General features: G+C 38.1%; 1 protein-coding gene across 1 annotated transcript in view; it reads right to left on the bottom strand.

Moving 5' to 3' along the window:
* pcdh15b (protocadherin-related 15b) overlaps nt 1–12,415 on the bottom strand; it is a 464,565-nt gene that overhangs the window by 16,145 nt on the left and 436,005 nt on the right. The window contains exons 31-33 of the mRNA XM_056468996.1: nt 11,895–12,113; nt 7,874–7,882; nt 6,962–7,072 (exon numbers count right to left, since the gene is read on the bottom strand). Coding sequence (XP_056324971.1) covers nt 6,962–7,072; nt 7,874–7,882; nt 11,895–12,113 — 339 coding nt within the window. The remainder of the gene's footprint in view (nt 1–6,961; nt 7,073–7,873; nt 7,883–11,894; nt 12,114–12,415) is intronic.

Consider the following 12,415-nt stretch of genomic DNA (forward strand, 5'->3'; position numbering starts at 1 on the left):
CAAGAGTAAAAAGAAACAGTTGAGTTTTGGAACCACCCAAGGGTGAGCAAAAGGTCACTACATTTTTGGCTGTAGTTTCCCTTTAATAATATTTAATGAAACCACAAATATATTTTACCAATATATACTGTACCACAAAATGTTTAAACAAACTGTGTATTAAAGGGGTGAATTTATTACAAATATACAATAGGGTAAAAGGTTTCAAACAACATCTAACCAGAATATCAGAGTCAATACAGTCCTGGCCTCTATAAATAAAGGGAAACATACATAGAAAGTACATGATCGATTTTCAAAAAGGTCATTGAGACAATTCTGAGTGTAAAAAAACTAAACAAAACCAATATGTACTGCTGTGAGTCCAAAATAACCGGATGCAATGATGCAGTAGCCATCCATTAGTATCATAACAATTAAAGCCGGGATTAGGAGGACGTTTGCTGAATTGAATGCAGTAAATAGAGGACAGATCTGCCAATGACACAATTCTTTCTTTCACACACACTCAAGCACATGCACAATAAATTGATTTAGCCGGTAATTACAAGCAACTTTTTCGTTTCGGTTGCCTCTCAAACCTCCTAAAGTGTGCACAGTCACGCAACAGAGCGATTAAACATTAAAACAAACTCGTTTCTCTTCAGTGTCTTTCTAGTCCAAACATTCTGGGACACAGTGTACTATTACAGCTGTACTTGAATAATGCATTGATTCAAGTGGTACAGATTTTCCTCATTGAAGACCTATTGAAGTACATCAACAGTCTGCATTAGGAAAAGGTTTCTTCATAAACTTGTTTACATGTCTAATCCAAGACTGTATTTAAACTACATGGCACTCTATATGCATCGAGATGTCAAGGCTTTTTAAGTATCACCCAGGCTGTTTTGCACAGATCTGATATATTGACACAAATCCATATTTTTTATTCCTTTCGTTAATGTTCACAGCCAACTACATTTGCATGGAAATCATTTGTCAGGTATTATTAAACATGCTATTACACAGTACAGAGGCTGTGCTATGAGATTTAACAAAAGAGAGTGAAAGAAAAAGAAAAATGAGCGCATGCAGTGTACCTTGGAGGAAATCTTTATAGAGGGAATCTCATTCAATGACTGAAACTTATAGCCCAACATTAGGGCGCATGAATAAATGAAATTCTATGAGTAATAGTGCTTTTGTACTAAATAATATTGGGAATAAAATAAAAGGTATAATGGTCAACTCAACTAAATCATAAAACACTCGTTCAAAACTGATTGAAAATATTATTACAAAAAACTGTAAAGCACAAACACATAATTTAGTGAGATGAAACAATAATAAGACAAAAGAAGATTAAAAGAACAGTGACAATCTAAGGGGCTGTTCACACAATACACATTCTGCTCCTTCATCTGTAATTAACAAAACATTTACATTACGTTAAAACCACTAGATTGAAATTTCATTTATCCAATCCCTGGGAATCAGGGTGTTGTTAGCACAATTGCTCTCAGATCCTGGAGTACCCCCTACCTTTACATATTGTGTATTGTTTTTTAATAAAATACGTCCAATTTATCTCATTAGTTTGTTAGTAGGTGCTTCAAACTTGGAAATGGTTGTTTGTGATGAGAGAGACATCAAGATTGTGTAATTACTAGGGGTATCCAAGATGAATATAAGTATATTAGTGCTAACAGTTGAAGTCAGAATTATTAGCACCCTGAATAATTAGCCCCCGTTTATTGTTTCCTCCAGTTTCTGTTTAGAGATTTTTCAACACATTTCTAAACGATAGTTTTAATAACTCTTTTCTAATAACTGATTTATATTATCTTCTCCATGATGACAGTAAATAATATTTGACTAGATATTTTTCAAGACACTTCTATACAGCTTAAAGTGACATTTAAAGGCTTAACTAGGTTAATTAGGTTAACTAGGGGGTAAGGGTAATTAGGCAAGTTATTGTATAATGATGGTTTGTTCTGTAGACTATCAAAAATATATAGCTTAAAGGGGCTAATAATTTTGACCTTAAAATGGATTTAGAAAAATTAAAAAATGCTTTTATTCTAGCCGAAATAAAACAAATAAGACTTTCTCCAGAAGAAAAAATATTATCAGACATACTGTGAAAATTTCCTTGCTGTGTTAAACATCATTTTGTAAATATTGAAAAAAGTAAAAAAAAAAAAAAATCAAAGGCGGGCTAATAATTCTGACTTCAACTGTATATTAGCGTTTTTAAACCTAGGCTATGTTTACATGACAGTGATGTAGCCAAAAGCTTAAAAATAAAATCACGTCTACACGACAAAGTTTTCAAAAATAATATGCATTTATACATACCCGTGAAAATGTCCTAAAAATGTACTATGTGTGCCCGGTCATTATTTGGTGACACTGTCACCTTGTTAGAAATCTGTACCTATAGGAAAGTGACGATGTGCTATAATCAGCCTGCGTTCATGTTTGTAAGATGTGTCTCTACTTTAAGTTGTAATGTGAAGTGAATCTACACTTTGCTGCATTAGCAAACAGTTAAGCAACAACCCACCACATTCTCCACCATTAGTGTGCATGTTTGTTTGCACTTGCCTTTTATCTAGTCTCCCCTAAGCATGTATATGCACCTAAATTACATCACCATTTTCTGAGACTTTTGTTTTTGTGTGTTTATTGGACTGTTTCCACTAAGTGGTATGGTACGGTACGTTTTTTTACCAAAAAGCGAACCATACTGTACCACTTTTTGGGTACCCTTTCGAAAGGGTACCTAGCACAACAAAAGTGTACCAAAAGGTGTAGCTAGATGCACAGCTGAACACTATTGGATTACAGAAATACGCCAGTAGGGTTTGCACAAGCCAGGAGAATGAAAACAAAGGAAGCGCCATTTTTAAATACACAGACGAGACATTACGCCATAATGCCTAATTAAGGTGACCCGTACTGACCTGTACCGTACACCTCAGTGGAAACAGGCCATATGTGGACACAGCAATGGCAGCATTTTCAAAAACGTATGTATTGTATGCATTTTCAGCTTGAAAAATGACTTTGTCATGTAAACAAACAGGCCAAGTGTACATGGAGTTTCTAGTTTTTGGCTGCAAACATTGTGTGTAAACTACCCCTAGAATGCATCCTGTGCGAACCGCCTCTAAGAGAGTAATAGCAACGTGGAGAGTATCACAGGATAGTGGACTGAGATGGAAAGCGTTTTTCCAGCTCCTCCACTACTGAGTTCATGCTTGGATTGGGCTCTGATGGTGGTCCTTCTAGAGCAGGCTCCACCTCTGATACACCAGCCTCTGGTTCGACAGACACTTGTGGTTTGGGGTTGATCACTAGTGGGCGCTGCTTTTTATCTATTTGACTGTACATATTGGCAACAGATTTCTCGATGTCTGCTATGTTCTGGAGGTTCTTAAGGATCCCCTTGAGTTCCCTCTTGGGAGGCTCTGGCTCAGACGGCAGTGGAGGTGGTGCGGGGCGTAAGGACACCGGTCGGAGGGATGTGACAGAGGGTAGAGGAGGGAGGACAAATGGAGAAGGAGGCATGGGACGGGAAAAGGATGGTGATAGGGGAGGGGGTAGAGGAGGAGGAGGTGGAGGAGCTGGATGTGGAGGAACTGATGGGGATGCGGGGACAGGTGGAGGACTGGAGGAAGGGGGAAGTGGTGGAGGACTGGAGGAAGGTGGGAGTGGTGGAGGACTGGAGGGAGGAGGTGGTGGGGGCGGACTGGAGGGAGGTGGAGGTGGTGGTGGTTGTGGAGCAGGTACATCAGGAGGGTCTGGAATGATCTCCACATTGACCTCGTAAGACTCCAAGTCAGGATAGGAAGACAGTCTGGTGTACTTCCGCAGCACTGGTGGAGTGGGCTTGTGGCTGGGCGGAGGTGTTGAGTCACTCTGAGTAATGATTATCGCTGGAGGTCTGCTGTTGTGTGGGGTCTCAAAAACAGAAAGAATAATTTCGGAAGAGAGTGACGCACGAGAGTCCTGACCTTGCCTTAACCTTACGTCCTGCAAGGCCTGCTGCTCAAACTGTCTTGCTTGCTCTTTTACAGTCAATTTGGGCTCTGGATCTTCATCCCCAAGTCCATCAAATCCATCAATCATCTCCTTGCTGTCCTTAAGGCTGGCCTTTAGCAGTTGCAGTTCCCACTGAACTGGATCCATCACCACCCTCCTACTTCGCTGGGATTCATCCCACTTGTGCAACCGAGAAGGTAATGTCCAGGAATGTCCTGAGCTTGAATTTGGGAATCCCATAATGGACTTACTCAGACCTCTCATACTGGGTGAATACATGTCTAAGAGGTAACTCCGATTTTGGTGCTCAGGGCTGCCAAGAGTGACATCATCACGGTACAGGGGGTTGGTAGTAGTAAGCGGGTTGTCATCTGAAAGGAAGGTAATGTTGCTCTCCGACTTGGGAAAGTTGTTAAGCAGGATTCCATTGGCGGTGGACAGCTTGTGAGCAGCTATAGCACGGGAAGCGAATGAGCTAATGAGACGCTGCCGATCGCCATCCTTCAGAACACACCTCTTAGTCCTGATTTCAGCAAGTGTGGAAAGAGACAAAGACGAACTTAACAGAGAATGTAAAAAGCAAAGATGATAGGGAGGTAGGATGGATGCCAACTATTAAAAAAGCACCTGCTTGGATTTACTTCACTATAAAGGCTGATTTATACTCCTGCATCAATCTCACGTGTATGGTCCGGCGCAGCCTCCGCACAGTCACATATCCCTCGCTGTGATAGACGCCCACCTCTCAAAAAATGTAACTACACGTCGCAATGATGTGTAACGTAAGCTCTGTGATTGGTCGGTTTGGTATAGGTGACGAGCGTGGGCGGTGCTGAGAGCTGCGAGCCCGATGGAGTGAGTGTTTACAAGTGTCGAGTACCGTGAAGGAGCTCCAGATGGAAACTTCTGCTTTGTGTTTACCTTATGAATAAAGTTGTTGCACGCCCGGCAATTCCCGCCTCTGAATAAGTGAGTTTTAGCTGCTTGTACATTAAGGTAGTGTTCAGAAAATTCAAAACACCCGCGAGGGTGGACACAGAGGAACATAAAAACCTACTGCCATTTTGGAAGTGGTATTGCAGAGCAACACAAACAGTGTGCAGAAGTATAAATGCAAGGCTATACGCGCAAGGCATGCACCATGGGTCACGTCGATCACTCGATGCAGACGTATAAACCAGCCTTAAGAACAAAGGGCTAACCAAACCATAAGCAAACATTCAAAACAACACTTTTACAAGGATGCTAGCACAGTTCACGTTTGCAATGATGCTAGCACAGTTCCTAGTAGGGCTGCACAATTGAATTGAAATTAAATTGGGATTGCAATTCTGTAAAAGCTGTGATTCTCATGCACATCTTGTCAGAAAATCATGGCTCTGTGATCAATAGTACATCTCCTTTTATTGATTCAACGTGACTAATAAAGACAGAACTACGGAATCGTCTCACAAAATTATTTTTTTCAAACACACGTCTGAAGTTACGAGGTAAGTTTGGAGCAAAAACATTATTAAACGATGTATATTCATGTGTTCTTAGATAAGCATCGACACAGAGCCATAGTTCACTGAGAAGTTCTGCAAACAGCTGTCAAATCGCAGAATGATACTATGGCTTTGTAAACACTGCTGCATCTCAAAGCAGTTGTTGGAAATTTACCGCCAATTACAGAGCCAGCTTTACTGACAAAATGTGCATGAAAATCACCTTCAATTATTCGTGCAGCCCTTGTTCCTAGGCAAAGTAGTGACAAGTAACCAAACTACTGATAAAAAGCAAGACAACTGATTACAATGCAAGGCAACTAATGACAGGAAAGAATATTCAACAGCACTATACCGTATACCTTACTTATATTGTCTACAACACTAGGAAACATATATGACTGCCTACTTACTTAGGTCTGATATCCAAGAAATGAAAAAGACAGGATGAAAAACAAATTAGCAACACGTTAAAAAGGCTAAAAAGAGGAAACCTGCCTAATGCCAGACACAACCAAGCCAGAGAAAGATGTTTACAAAGTCTGATAATAAAAACTTTATCTTCTGAAATAAGTTTGACAAGATATCACAACTGTCTAATAATGATATTAAAAAACTGTTCTGGCCAGCATGACAACAAAAGTAGGAGACATACTAATATTTTGTCGCAAAATAAAGTTATTTCAGTTGGCAATGACTAACTAATGATAAGATCACGATAGGATAAATGTAGGAGTGGAAAAACAGACAGTTTAATATTGAGGATCATAAAGAGGCTAGAAAAAAATGAACCTAAATTAGGCACTACGCACCAAAGCTGTCTAGGGGTTTATTGTATCTATTGGTTTTTCATTTATTCTTCCTCCACACTGGAAGTATACAGACATCCCTAGAATCTTATTAAATTCGGCATAGTCAAAGGAGATAATTTGTTTGTTGGGTCAAAGGTTACTAAACACACATGCACACTCACACACTTTGAAATGCTTAATGAAAATGATTAGGCTTGTATCCTTTTTTTACACAGTTTTGTCTGAGTTAGGTGCAGTAAATGAATTGCATCACCAATCTGGAAATCCAATGTTCCAGTCAACCTTGGATTAAACTTCCAATTTTTTCAGGAAAGACCTGTAAGTTTGCATTATATCAAATGTGGCAAAAGACCGGACACAATACAAATGGAAATTGAAATGATTGTCACAAAAAGATATTCTTGCCATTTGGTGGACTTTTAACACAATGAACATAAGTCTTAGCCTTAAAATAAATGCAACATTACTTTATACCTGTACCTAGAACCTTCAGATTTAACCAAATGTATGCAATATGTATAGATTCATGCCGTTGTACATGAAGTAAATGTATCTTGTAAAGCCCAATATGTGTTAATATGCAGCTTGAAGAGAGTGACAAGTATAATTTGCCGAAGGTTTCAAACTTACATGGTGCTGTCGCCGAGTTCTTCATACAGATTGTTGGTGGCAGCACCTCCAGATTTGCCAGTGGGAAGAGCCATTTGGATCCGGGCTGTTTTTGCACACTCTGCCTGCCGCCTGTAGATGATAAAGTCATAATAATATGCTAAATAAAAGCACTGGCTTATATTATGAAGGATTCATCAAATATACATGAACTCAGATGAAAACCCAATTATGGGTCCAAAAACAACGTGTACAGAAAATGAATTTTAGAAGCATGAGATTTAATTTCTTTTATTTATTGTTTGGTGTAATATCTGAGAGTCTGATGTTTATGTAACAAGTGCCTATTGGATGGTTTGAGATTTTTTTTAAACCATGCTGTTTGCGAAGATAAACATTTCTGCCCCAATTGTGGGAAATTAACAAGCGTGATTCCTCTGCATTTTTAACTCATTTAGAGTTTCTCATATATAATAAATGAGATCAGTAGTTCTTAACTTGCGGTTTCCATTATAGCAATGCAACTGACCATGTAACATAATACCAAAGTTCTGTTAAGGCAAGTAATTTACTCGGCGGCCTCTCAGGTTCCATCTCTTTTAATGGGGAAACATCATTCATTCATTTTCTTTGGCTTAGTCCCTTTATTCACCAGGGGTTGCCACATCGGAAGGAAGCGTCAACTTATTCAGCATGTTTTAAATTACTGAAAGAGCTGCAGTTTATTTTGTATTTTTCATAGGTCTATTTTATATGTTTTAAACGTAACTTTAAAGTAAAGTAATTAGTAATCTGATTACTTTTTGCAGTAGTTAGTAACGTAATCAGATTACAATTTCCTAGTAGTAGTCAGTAATTTGTAATCTATTACTTTTTTAAAGTAACTAACCCAACACTGATTATTACACATGCATGTTTCAGTATGATACTTACTCTTTGAATCTGAAGTTGGCACGTTGTGAAAAGAAGAGAGAGAAAAAACAGATATAAATCATTGACTTATCAACATAATCTTTTCACACATCTGCAACAAACACAACAAAAACACATTTCAGCCACAAAATTTATAAATCTGCTCTCTTTTCTGCTCTCGTAAATGCGAATTCTCTTCAATCCTAAATGAAATCCTCAGTGATTCCGGAATAATCCTCATATCCCCCGCTCACATCTTGTAATTTCATTCCTGAATTTTCATTGTCAGGTCTGCCATCTGGCATTGACTAAGCTGGCACAGCGTGTAAAAACACAGTCCTTAACCACTGATGATTTCTCATAGTTACCCGTATTTGCGTGGCCTCAATCAATCTTGATTTGAGCTGAATAAACAGAAGACCGGGCAGTTCTCTAAGGTGTTACCATTGTGAAAAATGTATAGTAAACGCAAGCCTGAAATCCCAGCGGAGAGAAGCTGCTTGTTTAACACGACTGAATGTTTCTGCTTTAATGAATTTACTTGTGCTTGGCTGTTAAGTGGGGAAATCTGCAGTCTGAGAAGTCTTCTGATTCAACCTCATAAGAAACATTAGACTGGTTTTCATTACTGATTTGTGCAAAACCATTGTGATGTTTCCTAATTGTTGAATTGTTTTGAAAAAAATCTAACATGTTTTTTTTCCGTCTAGTGATAAGTAGAGCCAGACGGAATCCGGGGACGTTTTTTGCTATTTCTGCAGAGAATTTTGCTAAAAATCTGCGGATTTCTGCGGAATTATTTTGGGAGTGTCATAACTAACACCTTAATATGTGAAATAAAAAACATTATCTTTTTAACTATTATTTAATGTTTAAAATGCAAATCCAATTAGATCCACTTTATTTGGTAAACGAAGCAAGCCTCTCATATAATATCTCTACTAAAAGACAGAAAATATTACTGTACAAACTGCATTGTACATAAATCAGATGAACATTTTCACATTAGTCAATAATATTACTGTAATTAATTTAAAAAGTGAATAAATATATATTTACACACATTTACTCAAGTAAATAAACAGAATTAATGATGGGCTAAAAATGTGAGGAAATCTGCGGAAATCTGCGTAATTCTGTGCGCACAGATTTCGTATGGGCCTAGTGATAAGTCAATGAAATGAAATCTTGGTTGTTTATCGCATAAGGCATATCGCAGCCTCCGCACTAGTCATTCATTTAATAAAAACAGATGAAGATGTGTTTTTAAGCATTAATGGTGTGGAAAGCTCTTGTATGAGGGTTTTCTGGGAGGTTATAGTAAAAGATTTCACAGAGGAACTTTGAAGTGATTGCTGCATCTACCCAAGAGAAAGTAACTACAAATGGTTCTATAAAGTTCTACAAATGGTTCTACAAATAAATGCATAGACCATATCTGTCAAGATTGGGATGTGAAAATAAGGGATATGCCATAAAAAATAAGGGATATGCCACCATAATAAGGGATTTGCCGCCCCCCCTCCCCATTTAAAAAATCCCCAAATTACTAAACATGTTCATTTAGAGCTGTTTCATTGTAAATAAACAGTTAAATGGTCAATAATGTGGTTTATTATGATTTACAAAAGAAAAAATAAATGGTATACATTAGCAGCAAATACTTGAGCAAACAGTTCAGCTTATTAAATTTAATAGCAATTATAATGAAATAGATTCAAGCTATCAAATCTCATTAGCCGTTTCTTTACTGTATAACTTACACATTCTGATTAAAGAGCAACAAATGAATCTCTTATTTATTTCGATTTTTTTTCCATTACATTAAATAACAGATGTCACTTTAAAAATGCACAGATCTAACGTTATAATGAAAGCTTTCGATTGCTTTCCTAACTTTTTATGCTCATTTAGGACGAAATTAGTTGTGTTTGAAAAAACCTAACAAGATCGACATATTTAGATATTATTATTATTAATTATGTGTATATGTCTGTTCAAACACGCACCCAAAACCCAGACTTTCGCTCTGCTTCAGATCGCGTGTACAGAATCCGTTTGGGAAACAGCGTCTATTTATCACTATGGAGTGCGTCAGCTGACAGTCATGCACCACTATATGACTGTTTTGAGCATATGAAGGGGAGACGGCACCTGTAATGAAAAGGAAAGGGAATCCCGCCATAAAAGCGAAAGCACAGAACAGACTCACATTTAAGAGCAAGGGGCGGCCCCTGGTGGTTCGGCGGTATGGGTTTTGTATAGGGAGGCTCGGCTCTATAATATTTATTTGCCACTTTTCAGAGAAAGACTGAAAATATGGGAGAAATACAGGAAAATACTTTTACGGGATGATAGCTGGATAGAACTGTAAAATACGGGATGGCAGGTATGGCATAGACATGTCTTAAAGAAAAACTCCACTCCACTTTTTTTTTTGAAAAGTCTCTTAGAGTTAATAAAGTTAACTTGAATCATTGTTTTTTTTTTTTTGCCAGCCTATTTTGGGTATCGTTTAGTCTTCTCACATACGCACTCATCATTCAGCAGTGATTTCAGTGGTTTGTTGTTGTTTCTTTTTCTCCAGACTTACATTTATTATTTTTTTGACAGTAAAGTAGTGACTGCAGCCAGTGTTGCCACCTTGTGGGCAAACTAAATAGTGCAAAAAAAAGAGTAAAGTGCACATCAACAATACATACACGGTACACATTACAAAAACAAGTCTCAGTTTTTACGGTATGTGCATTATCAGCCTGATCTCACGAGGAAACGTAACTATATTAAGTTTTGTCAGTTTAATGCTTAATTCATACAAATTCTTACGAGTTCAGTCGTACAAAAATGTACGATTTTAAAAAGGAAGGGTGTCACCCAACCCCACCCCTAAACCCAACCATCATTGGGGGATGAACAAATTGTACTAAATTGTACGAATGAGATTGTACAAATTCAAACGATTTAGCCACTAAATCAAAGCGTTACGAATTGCCGTGAAATGGTGTTGCCATTATCTACATATACTATTTTGTACTGTAAACCTCAGGGTATGTGCAAAACACTGGACTGCAGTATAGGGTTATGTATGTAAAGACTTACAATACGGTGGCAGGCTCGTCAGGCATGTTTTTTTTTTGTGGCTATTTTCAGGCCAGCGCAGCTATCATTTTCACATTTTGCATGCTGGTCTAAAAAGGAGGTGTGTTAAGGTGCATTGTTGGCGTGTTGTTATTTTGAGGAACTAAAATAGACCACGTTTCCACCGTTTCCTTACTCCATGAAGTGAAAGAGGTAAAATAAAAGGTAAAGAAATGGAAAGAGAAAGTAAAGTGGCCGAATGGTGGAGGCTTATTCTTTATCCTCGCGCTGCAGATGGTCTGTTTAACTGTTTTCTAAGTGTTCATTCAGTTTTTCCATTTACAAAGTCCGCCATGTAAAAAGAAAATGCGCCATGTAATGACACAACTGACTTTTCAAGAGTTCACACTCAGCTCATGATTTATACATAGCTTGTTTGGCATGCTGTCCTGGGAGAGAGCCCTGAGCTCAAGGGATCCTCGGGCCCAGGGCTCCCCCCTTTCGCAGGGCTAGGGGAAATTGAGCTCGGGTCGATCTCAAACTCCCCCGCTGCTTTCCGCAGAATTCCGCAGATTTTTAGGCCATCATTAATTCTGTTTATTTACTTGTGTAAATGTGTGTACATTTATATTTATTCAGTTTTTGTTCAGTATTATTTTTTGTTTCATATATTAAGTTTTTAGTTATGGTACTCCCAAAATCATTTCGCATAAATCCACAGATTTTTAACTAAATTCTCCACAGAAATATCACAAAATGACTGCAGATTCTGTCTGGCCCTACCCATAACTCATTATTAGAATAAGCAATACCCTTTTAGACAATTCGCTGTTGCACAAACTACATTTGTCTATCCTTAACATAGCAAAAGTGGATTCAGACAAACCCTTAATGCTTTTGCGCCATGCGCTTTAGACTTTTCGCCTAGATCGTTAAAAAAAAACCTTAATGTGCCAGCACTCACTGTCTGTAGGTGATGATGACGATGAGGATGGCAGGAATACAGCACAGGATAATGATGACGGCCAGTGCCAGCAAAGCTCCTTCAGTGTATCCCACAGAGTGAACAGCTCTCGTCACGCTCTCCACCACGTCCGGTGTGCGGATCTCCAAAATTCGACCTCCGCGACCCAGGTAGGGCTGAAACTCCTTATTGATGTCCAGCAGCTTTCCATCCAAAAACCTGTAGAAAAACACATCAGCAGTCACATATTACATGTTAAGTAACAAACTATGCTGTGCAAGCCATATACAGTTGAAGTCAGAATTATTAGCCCCCCTTTATATTTTTTTTTCTCATTTTTGTTTAATGGAGAGAAGACTTTTTACACACATTTTACACATTTACACTTTAGAAGCACATTTCTAAACATAATAGTTTTAATAACTCATTTCTAATATCTGATTTATTTGATCTTTGTCATGATGACAGTACAGAATATTTTACTGGATATTTTTCAAGATACTAGTATTCAGATTAAAGTG

Source organism: Danio aesculapii, chromosome 12 (assembly GCF_903798145.1).
Source record: "Danio aesculapii chromosome 12, fDanAes4.1, whole genome shotgun sequence".
Lineage (NCBI taxonomy): Eukaryota > Metazoa > Chordata > Actinopteri > Cypriniformes > Danionidae > Danio > Danio aesculapii.